The sequence below is a fragment of the Sus scrofa genome, chromosome X (genome assembly GCF_000003025.6).
Source record: "Sus scrofa isolate TJ Tabasco breed Duroc chromosome X, Sscrofa11.1, whole genome shotgun sequence".
NCBI classification, from domain to species: Eukaryota; Metazoa; Chordata; class Mammalia; order Artiodactyla; family Suidae; genus Sus; species Sus scrofa.
In genome coordinates, this window is record NC_010461.5 from 8,018,772 (window position 1) to 8,036,132 (window position 17,361).

At 44.3% G+C, this 17,361-nt stretch overlaps 1 protein-coding gene across 5 annotated transcripts in view; it reads right to left on the bottom strand.

Annotated features, from left to right (window-relative positions):
* ARHGAP6 (Rho GTPase activating protein 6) overlaps positions 1–17,361 on the bottom strand; it is a 530,729-nt gene that overhangs the window by 107,921 nt on the left and 405,447 nt on the right. Inside the window, exon 1 of one of the 5 annotated variants that reach the window (XM_021080045.1) lies at positions 88–896. The exons of the other annotated variants lie outside the window; for them this stretch is intronic. Coding sequence (XP_020935704.1) covers positions 88–411 — 324 coding nt within the window. The 5' untranslated portion in view covers positions 412–896. Of the gene's footprint in view, positions 1–87; positions 897–17,361 lie in introns of those variants that run through there. 5 annotated transcript variants of the gene reach the window in all.

A 17,361-nucleotide genomic window follows, 5' to 3' on the forward strand; every position in this document is an offset into this window, starting at 1 on the left:
AAGCAAAAGACAAATGTGAAAGAATCACAGCATTTTATCACAATAATCTGGAAAAGAAGCAGAAGTATAGATATTTATATTGCTTACCCATGAATTACATTCAGCTGTGTCTGCTGGCCCCTCTAATTTCACTGAACTAAGCTTGGAGTGGGACCTTGAGTCTGTTTTTAAAAAAATTATTTTTTTGGTGAAGAACGCATCCTGAAACGGCAGATTGCAGCCAGTGTCTGCGAAATGGCCCAGCTGGCATAGCTGTGACTCCCACGATACCTTTTGCCGCCAGAGACCTCCGCTACCATGCGTCTTGGGACCAAAATAATGCAGTCTTCTCATCGGATCATTGAGAAGTTCCTGTCCCTTCAGAACGGAGGCAGGCTGTGTCGCTGAGTGAGTGTGTGAGTGAGAGTGCATGCGTGTGTGTGTGTGTGTGTGTGTGTGTGTGTGTGTGTGAAAGAGTGCTCAAGGGCAGGAACAAAAAGAATGCAGAGAAATTGCAACTGGATTTCCTGCTTTTTATTTTAATAAGACTATGTTGAAGAGCTATCCTGGAGTTAGAAAAGGATGCCTCTAAAAAAAAAAAAAATCCCCTTTTCCACAGGGATCTACAAATGGTAATTGAATTGTAACTGTGCAAACTGTCCTTATTAGGAATCAACCCAAGAATGTCAGAAGCCTCGGGTAAAACCCCTGAGAGCATCAAGAGCATAGGGGGTGGCCTTTGTTTCGGAAAAAGTCTCCATTCTTAAATTCTATTTTAAAAGCGCCAACCGCTTGTTTTCTAACACTAGTAAAAGCCATCACAAAGAACCAAAAAGGTTTCGTTCTCTTTTATACCGAAGCATAGCACATGCACTGAATTTTCTGCTCTTTGTGGAACAATAGTCCTTGAGAAGTTGTTTCCTGCCCAAAGCGTGTGGAGGTCAGAGCGGCTGTAACCACGTGGCCACGTGTAAGAGGGAGCAGGTTGGGGGTGGGGGTGGGGGCTGGGAGACACTCATGAAAAGCGGGGACAAAAGGAAAGATTAAACACATATCCTGATCACTAACTACCTTGACCTCCATGTATATACCACATGGTGCTGACCCCAAAATAACTCAAAAAGACATCCTTGTTTGCCAGTCGATATGAAAGTTATAGTTCTCTGGTGGTCGCGAGTGAATGCCAGCCAAAGAATCACTGTGATCAGAACTGACAAACTGAGAAGTTATTTCATGGAACAGCTTTCTGACTCAAAATTTAGGGACACGGTATGTTTTTTTTACGGATTCCGTGAGGTTAATCATCACATGGTGTAAGCCACACAGCTTCTGTTGCTGCTGGTATTTACTTAGTAAGAGGAAATAATTTAAAAACAATAAAATACGTCGGATGGTTTTCTTTACTAGAACAACTACACTTAATGAGAAAATTCAGAGTGAAAATTTACCTGTTGCTGCATATACCTCCACCTCCGCGACCCCCAAAACTCAGATGTTGAAAACGGGCATGATTCCAGCAGATTACGAATATGGTTCATGTTATCTGGATACTCATTAGTGGAACATAAGTTATTTAATAGACTATTTCCCATGAAATGGATAAATACGCAATTCATTTGTCGTTGGCAGGGAAATGACCTTTTCATTTCTGAAGAGATGAAAGCAACATGCAGGTGTCACTGACTCCTCATTAAGTGTCGGACATTGTTCTAAGATTTTCTGGGCATTAACTCATCTTACCAATAAAAGAATGATAAAAAGTGGGTTACATTATTATCCTCATTTTACAGATGAAAACAGATAGAGGCTCGAGAGGTTAAGGACTGCGCCCCCAAATGCGCAGCTCCTAAGTGAGGCAGCTGTGATCCCAACCACTGAGAGGCTTTACTAGGAAATGAACCAGAGGACAAAGCCATAGCCCACAACCAGCAGTAGTCAGAGCCCTGTCATGAGTGTCCAATAAGAAGTCGACACAATTTAATAGGAATAATTACCCAAGACGGGAGTGGCCTGTTCATTTGATGGAGACATACACTGTCAGGTCAATGAATGTTTCATGAGAAAGTGGCCACTTTTTTAAGTGAATAATCTCAAATAATCTTAAGAGACAATGCCTTGTGAAATTCATAGTCTGTTTTAAGAGTGGAACCAAGTTAGGCCTCCAGAGGAAATGCAGAAATAATGGAGAGGTTGCCTATCTTTTGCATTCTTTGGAAAAAATGCATTTGAGCCAGAAAAACAAAAGATGATGATAAGGAATCTTTAAGATTCAAATACTCTTTAAGTAGAACCAAGAAGGGGCCTGAAAGTGACCCAAAAAGCCTTTGAAATAAATCTCGGGATGCAATTAAAAGGTCTAATTCACGGAAGAGTTTAGCTAACCAGGAATAAAATGCCAGGAACACGGTGCTCTTTTATCCATTTAACTCCTGATTAGCCAAGGATACCAAGAAACTGTTTACAGCCTCAGAATCTATGCCATTAAGCATTCACTCTACCTTCGTCTTGCCTCTTATTCTGGATTATTTCTGTATATATCATTGGAGATACTTTGCACATTCAGGACAAAAATATTATAGAACCACTCTGACAAACTTTTGGGGTGGCCACATTTCTTTTCTTTTCTTTCTTTTTTTTTTTTTTTTTTTTTGTCTTTTTGCCTTTTCTAGGGCCGCTCTCATGGCATATGGAGGTTCCCAGGCTAGGGGTCAAATCGGAGCTGTAGCCCCTGGCCCATGCCAGAGCCACAGCAACGCGGGATCCGAGCCGTGTCTGCAACCTACACCACAGCTCACAGCAACGCTGGATCCTTCACCCACTGAGCAAGGCCAGGGATCGAACCCTCAACCTCATGGTTCCTAGTCGGATTCGTTAACCACTGCGCCACGACGGGAACTCTGAGGGGTGGCCACATTTCTGATGATACCACTCTTTTGCTTAAAACCCTTTGATGTCTCCTCTTTAGCCCTTGGACAAAGTACAGATTCCTTAGCATAGCATCCACTGCCATGTGTGTTGATTTAAACAGAAGGCAATCAAATAGTCACTGCATAACAGCAAATAATAATAACAGGAAACACCGCACATGTATTAGGTGATATGCACTGTACATGTGTCATGCATTCACCCCCTTCCACAATTCCCTTCTACAGAGGTGGTGATGGAGGCATAGACACAGAAGAAAAGACTGACGACACACGGATTCTCTTTTTCATGGGCTCTCAGGTAGACTACATTTCCCAGTTTCCTTTGTAGGTAGTACAGGTCATATGACTAAGCTCTAACCAATGGACTATGGGAGAAAGTGATAGGCTTTATTTCTAGCCCTGGCCCATAAATACCTGGAGACAACACCTCTCAAAGCCACATGTGGTCGTTCCAGGCATTGACCACACCTCTTAATATTCATGCCCTAGTGACTCTGCTCTTCAACCTTGACTAGCTCTGTGATCTGCTTTAACCAATCAAATGCAGCAGAAATGATGCTGAGATAACTCTAGACCTAAGATGTAAGAAGGCCTGGCTATTTCTGCTTTTCCTTCTTGGGACCTTTGAACCATGGTGTTATAACTGTGGCTACTCTCCTGGAGAGACCATGTGGAGAGAGTGAGGAGAGTGAGGAGAGCTTAGCTGTCCCAATATTTCAGCTAAATCCAGCTCCCAGACAGCCTTCCTGTCGAGGGAAGCCTTATGAGTGACCAGTGTCAAGGCCAGCAGAAGTGTCCAGCTGAGCCCAGTTCATACTGCAGCACCATGAGGGACCATGGTGGTGGTTTTAAGCCGCTAAGGTTGGGGTGGTTTGTTATGCAGCCGTGACTATAACCAAATCAACACCTTCTTGTGTTGAAGATAATGGAGCCACAGGAAGAAAACAGCCTGGGTCCTTGAGTCCTTATTTGGCAAACAGCTGTCCCACCCATCGTAGCTACTAGGACAATATGAACATATGTAGTGCGATCTGGGGATATATGAGAGAGCAGCCAATCTCACCTTCCCTAACTTCTTTGGTATACACAGATCACAAATTGAAACAGTTTGGATCTGGAGTCTTACCCCTGGAACCGCTCCTGTACCTCTCCCCACTGAACCACCTGCAGGTCACTCCCTCACACTCTACGTTTTCACAAGGAGAGAGTGTGGCTGATCAACTGGATGATAAACTAAAAACTATTCCTTCTAAGTCATTTTGCAGACCGTGTAGAAACTGCTTGATGCACAAGAGGATAAATGTGTATTTAATGACATCCGTCAGGTTTTAAATAATGTATGGTCAACATTTAGATACAGGTGATGCTTTTATCTTTCCGAAATATGACTTAATCTAATAAAAGGGCACAGTGAAATTTTATCTAGATCACACTGATTACGGATAAACCATTTTTTGGTCCAATGACCCTCTTGACCAACGCCACAGAATTGGCATTTGAAGAGTTAATATTTTTTTTTCTGCTTGCACATAAAAAATGTGGAAACAATGTGAGGGGCTTCTTTTATTGTTATTAAAGTTAGTTGACTTACAATGTTTGGACAAGTTCTATTGTACAACAGTGACCCAATCGCACACATTTCCCTGTGCTGTACAGCAGGATTCCATTGCCCATCCATTCCAAAGGTAACAGTTGGCATCCCCCAAACCCCTCAAATGCCCATCCATCCATCCCACTCCCTCCTCTCCCCACCTGGAACCCCAAGTCTGCTCTTCTTGGCCATGATCTGTTTCTGTTTTTTGTTTATTTGTTTGTTTGTTCTATCTTTTAGATTCCACAAATACGTGATATCATATGTTATTTGTCTTTTTCTTTGTGGCTTGCTTCACTTAGGGTGAGAATCTCTAGATCCATCCATGTTGCCACAAATGGTGTTAGTTTGTCTTTTTTATGACTGAATAATGTTCCATTGTATGTATGTACCACATTTTCGTCGTGAAGGATGTTTTAATCCTTCTGATACCTTAAAGAATACAGTAAAAATGTGGTGTCTTTTAGATTAACTATCAGATTCCACCTTTGCGTTGTTCAGAACTTGCAGAAGTGAGGGGACAAGTAAAAGCACAAAAGGATGACTATGCATTCTCTTGTTGCTGTCATTTGCCTCCCTAACCATAGCTATCTGTCTTCTCTCCACTGCCATCACTTGACTTTGGTCTAATTCCTAGTATCCTACTGCTGCTACTGTAACCCACTTGCAGAGAGTAACGCTTAGGTCCTTCAGATCTAAATATCTGTCATCAAAGCAGAGCATGAGGTAACTGGAAAGTTAATAAGGCCATGAATCTGAAACAGTCAAAACCACAACAAAGACCCTCTAACATGTAAGTAGTGCTTACGGAATCCATGCTATACTCTAGGAGGTAGGTACTAGGATTGTTCTCATGTTGCCGGCAAGAAAATAACTGGCCTGAAGTCACACAACTAGGGAGTAAGGGGTTCAAACCCAGGCAGTCTGGTTCCCAATGCAATGGGTTTAGACCTTAGGCCATATCACAACATGCCAGGCACCTTTTCCTCAATGAGGCCTTTGGAAGACACGTGTGCCAAGTAAGTACGACATGGAGCCCCCAGCAAGGACTGGAAAGTCCTCTCTGCAACGGGGAGAAATCTAGTAAATGCACAGAGGGCAGCTGAGTGCCCAAAGCCTTTATGGCACAGAGGCACAGAAATATGCACAAAAAGACACAGGGCAGCGGGAGGAAAACAGAACAGAAAGCTAATGGGGCAATTACCTCCAGGAGTAAGGATGGAGGGACTGGTTTATTTTATTTTATTTTATTCTTTTCTTATTTTGGCCCCACCTGCCGAATGCAGAAATTCCTGGACCAGGGATTGGACCTGAGCAACAGCAGTGACAATGCCAGATTCTTCACCCACTGAGCCCCCAGGGAACTCCTGGTGTGTGTTTTAAAGAAAGAGAAACAGGTATATGAGAAAACTTCCCAAGTGTCCTAGCCTTTACAAGCAGGCATGCACGCACCATCAGTTTGGGGGTAGAGGTAGGACACAGTGAAAGGGGTGTTTTAGGAAAGCTGAACGAGGCAGAGTGGTTCAGAATGAACAGGAAGGGGCTAGCAAGAGGAAGCAAACATTGAGGTCTACGACGGACGTGAGTGGTAAGGGGAGGGGCCACGTGGGGCCTCAGCCGATAAAACAGGACTTCAGGAAGAAATTAAACAAGCATCCCTTAGGGATGCTTTCTTTAACAAAGCCCCTCAGTCCGACTAATACATGTGCACATCCAGAGAGTCGGCTCGCCAATATTTTTTTTTTTTTGTCTTTTTGCTATTTCTTGGGCCGCTCCCACGGCATATGGAGGTTCCCAGGCTAGGGGTCGAATTGGAGCTGTAGCCACTGGCCTACGCCAGAGCCACAGCACCGTGGGATCCGAACCGCGTCTGCAACCTACACCACAGCTCACGGCAACGCCGGATCCTTAACCCACGGAGCAAGGCCAGGGAACGAACCGGCAACCTCATGGTTCCTAGTCGGATTCGTTAACCACTGCGCCAAGACGGCAACTCCCGGCTCGCCAATATTATACTTGGAGAAATACTTTCAGGGGCACAGGGAGATATTCGCATCTCATTTTATGTGTTGTGGAGGGTGGACCCGGAAAAGACGGTCCTCATAGAGACCAGTGGGTATGACGTCGCTGGCTTCAACAGGATGCAGGAGATGGCATTTCTTTCCTAGGCTGCTCTTTCTACCTATGTTGCGAGGAAAGCTGAGCTTTAAGGGTCGATGCTACAGATTTCGCCCACGAAGGACACTCAGATGAGAGGACATTCATTATGGATGAGGTGTCATGTGAACTCTCTGAAGAGCAGGTAATTTATTCAGATATGAGCAGATTCACTGCTCTTTAATCACGAAAGGGATTTCGGAGCAAGATGATATAAAAAATACAGGGATGCAGAAGAAATGTGACCCCCATACTGGAGAACTCAAGCCCAAATTAGATATTTACAAATCAGCAGGACGTAAAAGCAACCCTTAAGGGTAGATGCATAATATTTAGATGATGGAAAAATCTATACTGAAAACTCTCTGGCAAAACAAAATAGGCAACAATAACAAAAAAAAACCCAGAGTGAATTCCTTTCTACCTTCAATGCTGCTTGGGCCAACACTTTGTGTTATCTCTTGCACTTAACAATTTCCAAAAGTCTCCTTTCAATGAGGTTCCTTTCTCAAAGGAAAGGAAAACAACTTCCTAAAAATTACATCAGGCTTTATCCGCTTATTACCTTAATGAATTAATTTTGAGTATCACCAAATATATGAACATCAATCACTTCTAATTTATTGCTCAAGATGTGAGGTGGTAACAACAAACCTTTCCGTTTAAGATAATTTATCTTTGGAGTTCCCGTCGTGGTGCAGAGGTTCACCGAATCCGACTAGAAACCATGAGGTTTCGGGTTCGATCCCTGGCCTTGCTCAGTGGGTTAAGGATCTGGCGTTGCCGTGAGCTGAGGTGTAGGTCACAGACACGGCTCGGATCCTGCGTTGCTGAGGCTGTGGGTTTAGGCCAGCAGCTACAGCTCCAATTAGACCCCTAGCCTGAGAACCTCCATATGCCGTGGAAGCGGCCCAAGAAATGGCAGAAAGACAAAAAAAAAAAAAAAAAAAAGATAATTTATCTTCATAAAGTCCTCCAATAGGTAGTTCAAAATTGCCATGAATTGTTGTAATACTTCCATCTAAGTGAGAAAAGGCAACTTTCACATTTTAATCGAAGTAGTTAATTCACCTAAATCTTTACTTGTATAGCAAGTGAATAGGCAAGCTGGTTTTGGTTTTTGGTTTTTGGTTTTTGGTTTTTTTTTTTTGTCTTTTTGTCTTTTAGGGACACACCCTTGGCATATGGAAGTTCCCAGTTTAGGGGTCGAATTGGCGCTGTAGCTGCCGACCTATACCACAGCCATGGCAACACCAGATCCAAGTCGCCTCTGATCTACACAGCAGTCTGCAGCAACGCCAGATGCTTAACCCACTGGGTGAAGTCAGGGATCAAACCCGAATCCTCGCAAAGACTATGTCGGATTCTTAACCCACTGAACCACAATGGGAACTCCAGCAAGCTGTTTTAAATAAAAGTATATGCCTCTACATTACTAGACAGCAGGAAAAAAAGTCTAGTTTACCACTATTCTTGGAATATTTGCTACAAAAGCAAAATCGGTTCATCTGAACCAAGGGGTGATCAATTTTTGAACACCCTCTACAAGGACCAGCAGTTCGCTAAAGGTCAAATCAGAGCCGTAGTCACTGGTCTACACCACAGCTACAGCCACGCTAGATCCGAGCTGCGTCTGCAACCTACACCGCAGCTCACGGCAACACCAGATCATTAACCCACTGAGTGAGGCCAGGAATTCCACCCACCTTCTCACGGGATACTACTGGGGTTCATTACTGCTGAGCAACAACTGGAACTCCCTGGTTGCACATTGAGAATTACTAGGTGCATATGTCAATTAAAACAAGAAAAGAATTACCTGATGCAGTTTTCAAAAATGCTGACTACCCTCTCCAGACCAGCAAGGTCCAATAGAGCTTTCTGTGATTCTGGAAATTTTTTTTTCTTTTTTGTCTTTTTGCCATTTCTTGGGCCGCTCCCGCAGCATATGGAGGTTCCCAGGCTAGGGGTTGAATCAGAGCTGTAGCCACCAGCCTACGCCAGAGCCACAGCAACGCGGGATCTGAGCTGTGTCTGCAACCTATACCACAGCTCACGGCAACACCGGATCCATAACCCACTGAGCAAGGGCAGGGATCGAACCGGCAACCTCATGGTTCCTAATCGGATTCGTTAACCACTGAGCCACGACGGGAATTCCTCTGGAAATTTTTGTGCTGATTTGCTGTCCACTAGCCACTCAGGCTAATGAGAGCTTGAGATATGGCCAGCAAAACACAATCATTAGATTTTTGATTTTATTGAATCTTCACTGATTTAAATGTAAGTAGCCACTGTGGCTAGTGAAGGAACAGATCGAACCAGTTAGACTCTTTAAGGTTGGGGCTTAGGTAGGTTTACAGAGTTCTCCAGGGGGTTCTTAAGAAAAGACGCAGAGTCCAGGGTAAGAACCATTGCAATGGCCTGGGATTAAGGGGAGCATCAGGGGTGACAAGTTCCTTGCAATTTTTCCAGAAGGCAGTACTTTTCCCCAAATTTCACGAAGCATTTGCGAGGCACCTTTCCCTGTCTGTCTCCTACCTCCACATCTCCTTTCTAATATCCCATCCCTCTCCCGCGTGAAAAGTGCACTTGAAACCAAGCAGCGCCCTGTGGGGCTCCTGGGCTCAAAAGCCTTAGTGTCCCCCATTCCTAGTGTGTAGGAAATGGGCCTCCTTCAGCCTCCGTGACCTTCCCCGAGTTCCAAAGGACAAGTTCCAACAGTTACTAATCAGGGAAGGGAGGGGATGCAGAGACCAGGGAGGAGCAGGCAAGAGACACCAGCCGCAGCCTTGGGACAGGGTCCTGGCTCCCCCTTAAGGAATATGCAGAACACTATTTTTTCGCTCCTCTGCAGAACGAAAACCTTCCACACAAGCAAGACGTTAACTTCTTCTTTCCAGAAAGAAGGTCCCAATAATCTTAAGGGCGACCCGAACCAGTCCCACAATTGCTGAACTCCAGCTGTGCAGAAGCATTCAAGTTTGCAGCCACCCTGATCCTTATCCGTGGCCCCCTTTCCACTCCCCAGACTAAGACCCGGTCCTATTCTCTCCCAACGGAGAGCGCAGTCTGTAGGCCCTGGTCTGCTGCGGTGGCCTCCTGGGCCTGGCAAAGCAATAAAAGCTACTCACTTCTCCTTCGCCTAAACCTCTGTCCCTGTTTCCATTTGGCACTGGCGGACAGGGCCGGGGTTTTGGCACCAAAACTAGCCATGTACATATCTAAACAGTCTAAGCCTCAGGTACCTGCTGCGTAAGTGGAGTTTAAAATAGTCTTGTAGGGGAGTTCCCGTCGTGGCACAGTGGTGAACGAATCCGACTAGGAACCATGAGGTTGTGGGTTCGGTCCCTGGCCTGGCTCAGTGGGTTAAGGATCCGGCATGGCTATGAGCTGTGGTGTAGGCTGCAGATGTGGCTTGGATCCTGCATGGCTGTGGCTGTGGTGTAGGCCGGCAGCTGTAGCTCTGATTTGACCCCTAGCCTGGGAACCTCCATATGCCACGGGTGCAGCCCTAAAAAAAGGCAAACAAACAAACAAACAAACAGGTAAGGCTCTTGAACTGTTCTGTGCAGCATTTTGGTTTTAGCTTCTCTCCTGAGAGAGACAAGAATATCTCCTTTTAAGGAACTAGACTTTGAACTGTACTTTATTTTAACACGTAAAATTGCCAGGCTTGATATCAACAATTAGTCATTGGAATTAAAAGGTGAACATAAAGGGATTAAGAGAGTTTACTTGCTTTTTTTTTTTTTTTTTTTTTTTTTGCTGTAACCATTACCTGACTCAATTTCTAAAAAAACGAGCACTGCAAATGTTTAAATTTTTCAAGCCACTCATGATCATCGGCTTGTAAAAAGAAAATAACCCAAAGAGTTGTGTTCCTTCTCACTGGCTGCTAAAAGCCCTGAAAGCCAGTCTACATCAAATGGAAACATTGTATGGGTTTGATTGTACTTGATATTTTATCTTACATGAAAGGAATGAGGTGGAAAATAAGTTTTGAACGAAAAATAGTTGAAAATCTTGGTGTTGGGACTCGTGTCATTTATGTTTCTGCTGTTGCTTTTGTTGGGCTATTTTTAGAGTTAGCATATGATGCAGCAATTCTACGCCCAGGCTTACACGCAAGAGCACTGAAAACATGTTCCCGTCAAAACTTGCACATGAAAAACTTAGAGCAGTTGCATTCATAATGGCTAAAAAGTAGAAACAACCCACATATCCATCAATGGAAAACTTGGTATAGGAGTTCCCGTCGTGGCGCAGTGGTTAATGAATCCGACTAGGAACCGTGAGGTTGCAGGTTCCATCCCTGGCCTTGCTCCGTGGGTGAAGGATCCGGCGTGGCCGTGAGCTGTGGTGTAGGCCACACACGGGGCTCAGATCCTGAGTTTCTGTGGCCCTGGCTTAGGCCGGCGGCTATAGCTCCGATTAGACGCCCAGCCTGGGAAGCTCCATGGGCTGCGGGTGCCGCCCTAGGAAAGACAAAACCCAAAACCAAAAAACACCTTGGTATAGCCATCCAATGAAAGTTATTCAGCCATAAGAAAGAATGAAGTACTGATGCAAGCCGCAATATGAATGAGCCCTGAAAACATGCTTAAAGAAAGAAATCAGAAACCAAAGGCCATGTATTGTATAATTCCACTTGTATTAAAAGTCAAAGATAGGCAAATCTCTACAGACATAGAGTAGATTAGCGGTAATCAGGGCCCGAGGTGAGGGGGGAAGCGAGAGAGTGACTGGTGATGGATACAGAAGTTCTTCTGGGGGTAATTAAAATGCTCTGGAATTAGCTAATGGTAGTGGTTGCATATACTTGTGAATGTACTTTAAAAAAGTGAATCATATAATTAAAATGGTAAATTCTGTGGTATGTCAATTTTATCTTTAAAAAATTGCATCAGAACTTAGGGTGTCTGGTCTGGCAAGTAAGACGCTTGGAAGATACTGCCCCACCTAACAAGTACCATTCTGAACAAACTGAAACATATTTCTCCCTAGATCCATTAGAGAAAGGAGGTCACAGGGCATCCTGATGCTGCCAAAAATTGGAGAGACCAACAGGTGAGTAGAGAGAATCACGACTTATTGGAGCAGCAATCTCCAAAGGCACTAGTGCTCGGGGAGGGGAACCTGAGCTGTAACTGATGAATTGCTGGGGATTCAGTGTGGACAACAGACAGTTACAAAACTCAGGGAAACCCAATCATCAGGCAGCCCTCCCACTTTTGTGAATTTTACCTCCTGGATCCCTACCAGGTTCACAGGTAATGTGGTCATCTATGTACAAGATCTAAAATAATCGACCAACAAAACCCTCCTGGAATTACGAAGCAGTTATAGTAAGATTGGAGGATACAGATTTAATATACACAAGTCAATTGTTTTCATAAAATCCAGCAAGGAACACACAGGATTTGAAAGTCATACCACAGTGAGCATGAGCACCCCTCCAAAAATGAAATACTTAGGTATAAATATAACAAAATTTGTACAATATCAATATAAGAGAAATTATAAAACTTTATGAATGAAAGCAAAGAAGAAGTGGAGTTCCAGGTTAAGGAATCCAGCATTGTCACTGCAGTAGCCCAGGTTGCTGCTTTGGTGGGGGTTCGATCCCTAGCCTGGGAATTTCCACATGCCACAGGTGCACCCCCCCCAAAGAACTAAATAAATGGAGAAGTATCACATGTTCATGGATAGGACGACTCAAGAGTGTCAAGATGTCAGTTCTTCTCAACTTGATGTACAGATTCAAGGCAATCCCAATCAAAATCCCAGCAAGTCATACTGTGGATACGAACAAACTCATTCTGAAGTTTGTATGAGGAGGCAAAAGACTCAAAAGAGCCAAGACAGTGTTGAAAGAGAAGAAGAAAGCTGGACGACTGACACTACCTGATTTGGAGACAATATAAATGACAGTCATCAGAGTTGTCCCTGTGGTGCAGTGGGTTAAGAATCTGACTACAGGAGTTCCCGTCGTGGCTCAGTGGTTAACGAATCTGACTAGGAACCATGAGGTTGCCGGTTCGGTCCCTGCCCTTGCTCAGTGGGTTAAGGATCCGGCGCTGCCGTGAGCTGTGGTGTAGGTTGCAGACGCGGCTCGGATCCCACGTTGCTGTGGCTCTGGCATAGGCCTGTGGCTACAGCTCCCATTCGACCCCTAGTGTGGGAACTTCCATATGCCACGGGAGCAGCCCTAGAAAATGGCAAAAAGACAAAAAAAAAAAAAAAAAAAAAAAAAAAAAAAAGAACTGACTGCAGCATTTTAGGTCACCACAGAGGCATGGGTTGGATTCCCAGCCCAGCACAGTGGATTAAGGATCTGGTGTTGCCACAGTTGCGGCATAGGTCACAGCTTCAGCTCACATTTGATCCTTGACCCGGGAACTTCCATGTGGCATGGGCGCGGCCATAAAAAAAAACGACAGTCATCAAGGCAGTGTGGTACCGGCAGGAGAAGAGACACACAGATCCATGGAACAGACTAGAGATCTCAGATGGAGACCCACATAAATACAGTCAACTGACCTTTGCCAAAAGAGCAAAGGCAATACAATGGAGCAAAGATAGTCTCTTCAACAAATGGTACTGGAACAACCAGACATCTACATGCAGAAATTGACTCCAGACGCAGACCTTACACCCTTCACAAAAATTAACTCAAGGTGAATCACAGACCTAAATGTAAAATGCAAAACTATGAAACTCCCAGAGGCTTAACACAAGAGAAAACCTCTGTGACCTTGAGTATGGCAATGACTTTCTAAATGCAACACCAATAAATAATTGACAAGCGGGACTTTATTAAAATTGAAAATTTCTGCTCAGTGAAAAACAATGCCAAGAGAATGAGAAATGCTTTCACAGACCGGGAGAAAATATTTGCAAAAGACACATCTGATAAAGGAACGTATATATATTCAAAATATACAAAGATCTTTTAAGACTCAGCAATGAGAAAACAAAAACCCTATTAAAAATAAATGGCAAGGGTTCCCCTTGTGGTGCAGCAGAACGAATCTGACTAGTATCCTTGAGGATGCAGGTTTGATCCCTGGCCTCACTTAGTGGGTTAAGGATCCGGTGTTGCCATGAGTGGTGGTGTAGGTCACAGGTGCAGCTCAGATCTGGTGTGGCCGTGGCCGTGGGGTAGGCCGGCAGCTGTAGCTCCGATTTGACCCCTAACCTGGGAACCTCCATATGCCGTGGGTGGCCCTAAAAAGCAAAAAAGAAAAAGAAAAAAGAAAAAAATGGCCAAAGACTGTAACAGACCCCCTACCAAAGGAGATACACAGATGGCAAATAATCCCATGAAAAGATGCTCCAACGAATACACGATCAGGGATGGAGAAGTTAGAACAACGAGATACCACTACACACTTACTCTGATGGCCCAAAGCCAGAATACTGACACCGCCAAGTGCTGGCGAGAATGTGGGGTGACAAGAACTCTGACATATTGCTGGGGAGAATACAAAATGGTACAGCCACTTTGGAAGAGAGTTTGGCAGTTTCTACAATACTAAACATACTCTTCTTACACAATCCAACATTCACACGCCTTTGTATTTACCCAAAAGAGTTGAAAACCAGTAGCCACCCAAAAACCTGCACATGGATGTTTGTTCCTAATTGCTAAACGCTGGAAGCAGCCAAGATGGCCTTCCGTTGGTGAATGGATAAATAAACTCCGGTACATCCAGACAATAGACTGTTAGCACTGAAAAGAAATGATCCAGCAAGCTGTGAAAAGACGTGTTGAAGATTTAATTGCCTGGTAAAAGAAGCCAATCTGAAAAGATTAGGTACCGCCCGATTCTAACTAGATGACATTCTGGAAAAAGCAAAACTATGGCGACAATGAAAAAAACCCAGTGGTTGCTAGGGCTTGGGAGACGAGAGAGGTGATTCGGCAGAGCAGAGAGGATTTTTAGGGCAGTGACACTACTCTGTATGACACTGTCATCGTGAATCCATGTCCTGACACCTCGATCCAGACCAGGAGAACATACAACATCAAATGAGAACCCTAATGTCGACTGGGGACTTTGAATGATGATGATGTGTTAGTGCAGCGTTATCATTTGTAGCAGATGCCACTCAACTGGGGATGACGTTAGTGGCGGAAGCCACGCGTAAGTGAAGGCAGGGGGGTCCATGGGCGACCTCTGAACCTTCTACTCAAATTTGCTATGAAAGCGAAACTATTCTAAGAAATCACATCTATTAAAAATGCACCGGAATTCCTGCTCTGGCACAGTGGGTTAAGATTGTGACTGCAGCATTTTGGGTCACTGCGGAGGTGCAGGTTCGATTCCCCAGCCTGGCGTAGTGCATTATAGGACTGCAGTGTGTAGGTCACAGCTGTGGCTCAGATTCAGTCCCTGTCCAGGAAACTTCCACAGGCCGTGGCTGAGGCCATCAAGTTTAAAAAAAAAAAAAAAAGAAAGAAAGAAAAGAAAATGCATCCATTATCCAAGCCCCAGTAATATTTTACTGTTATTTTTTTAAACTTCGGTTTCTATACGCTTCATTGCTCAAAGGGAGCATTATTTGACTTCTGTCAAAGCAAACGTACTGAGCCAGGTCTGTGAAATACTTTTTAAATTATCATTTTAAAAGTGATATATTGAAGAGAAAACCTTTCTGTAGTGGGTGGAGTCTGAAAAATGGCAACTAAAAAAATCAGCTTTGTGGCACTAAGCGCAGAGGGCTTGTTTTTACGTCATACTTGGCCTTTTGTGTCACCTGCAAATTAGCTTCTCTCTTCACTTACCGCTTTTACATGTTTTAACACTTAATAGTAAAAGCCAGGAAGCAAGATTTTTTTTTTTTCATTTTTACTGGAAGTGATTTTAGCTACTTTGGAACAAATGTCCTAAATATAAATATTACCCGCTGGTCTTGTTGTTTCCATGCTAATAGACACAACTGGGTCTCAGTATAGACTCTGAAGTACACTTTGCCCAAAGCTTGCTTTCAACCCACAAATACGCAAAAGCACAAAATGTTAAGTGCTCTTTCTTCTAAGTGCCGGGTCTATTCTTCTCGAATATGCAATCTAGCCAGAGTGAAAAGGCTCAGATGCAAAGAACCAAATAGATTTCCAGTGTTTCAATAAGTCAAGAAAAGAGCCGAAATGAGAGGGATGGAGTGGCGAGTGTGATGGTGGCAGAGAAGGGAGGTGTCTTATGAAGTTAGAGTTTTCTGGGAAAATCACTGACATTTCAACATCTCCAGTCCTCCTCTTCCCTCCCCCAGTGAGACACCGCAAGTTATTCCCTACATATCTCAAGTGTCTAGGTCATTTGGAGCCTCTAAAGAAACATAAAGGAAAAATACACTATTGAGCAATCTGTATTATAGAGTCATCTGCTCAGACGTACGCCCATGTTGCAATGGTAGCTATTAAAAGATGTGGTTCCTTTGCTGTGTCACAGAGAGAAGCTCTCCATGAAACTCTGTCAATTCCCGTGCTACATGTCTGGTGTCTTTTCAGTGGTTACAGAATGGGGTGAACAAACCTTTTCTGCGCAGGCCTTGGGGGTCATACATCTCTAGCGCCATCACTCAAGTCTACCGTTGCATCAAGACACAGCCCTAGACAAGGTGGAAATGAATGCGTCTGGCTGGGCTGTAACTGACAAAAACAAGCAGCGGGCTGAACAGGGCCAGGGCTCTCGTCTGTCTACTCACTCATGCTCTAGATCAACACGTGCCACCTTCAAGGTCAAGGCAGGCCTCAATCGACGCTAGAAGTAGTTTGCTCCTGGTGATGGATACTTTAGAAATGTCAGAACTTTATTTCACACTGTCATTCTGATGTACTTTTTGAGTCATACCAGGCCATACCTTGACACTCACAGGGAGGTGGCATTGGGTGGTGTTTAAGACCCCAAGCTCTAGGGTTAAGGCCCATGCGTTTGAATCCCACTTACAATCTGTGTCCTTGGACAGTTGGCCTCCCAGTGCTTGATGTCTTTCTTTGTCTGTGAAATGGGTACCTATTGCTAATGTACCTTACAGCATAAAATTGTTTAATGATCAAAGCAGGGAGTGCATCATAAGGGCCAGGAAGAATAAGGGGTACCTATTTATATCCACCAGAAATGTTAGTTATTCCTCACCGAGCTAAACCCCCTGGGGGTGCAGCATAGCTCTCAGCTTATCTTATCTGTGCTGTGAGTCTTTGATAAGCAGTCCTTACCCTTGGTAAGTCTCGTGGTGCTCACGGGTTGTAATTTTACATTTTCTTACATTAAAATTGTGTTCTACCCATAGATGGATATTTAACGGGGAAGAAGGCAGCAAAATGCCATGCAGAAAATATGAACATCAATCACTAGTGCCTGGGACTGAAAATAACATTGGAACATGTTGTTAGGTTGCAACAGCTGAGCACACCAAAAGGTCAACACAGTGCTTATGTGCCCCAAACTTGTACAGTATGGTTTTTGGTTGACATCCTGAACTCTGGATTTCTTTGGCTTTTTTTTTTTTTTTTTTTGCCATTTTCTTGGGCCGCTCCCGCGGCATGTGGAGGTTCCCAGGCTAGGGGTCGAATCGGAGCTGTAGCCGCCAGCCTACGCCAGAGCCACAGCAACGCGGGATCCGAGCCACATCTGCAACCTACACCGCAGCTCACTCACAGCAACGCCGGATCCTTAACCCACGGAGCGAGGCCAGGGATCG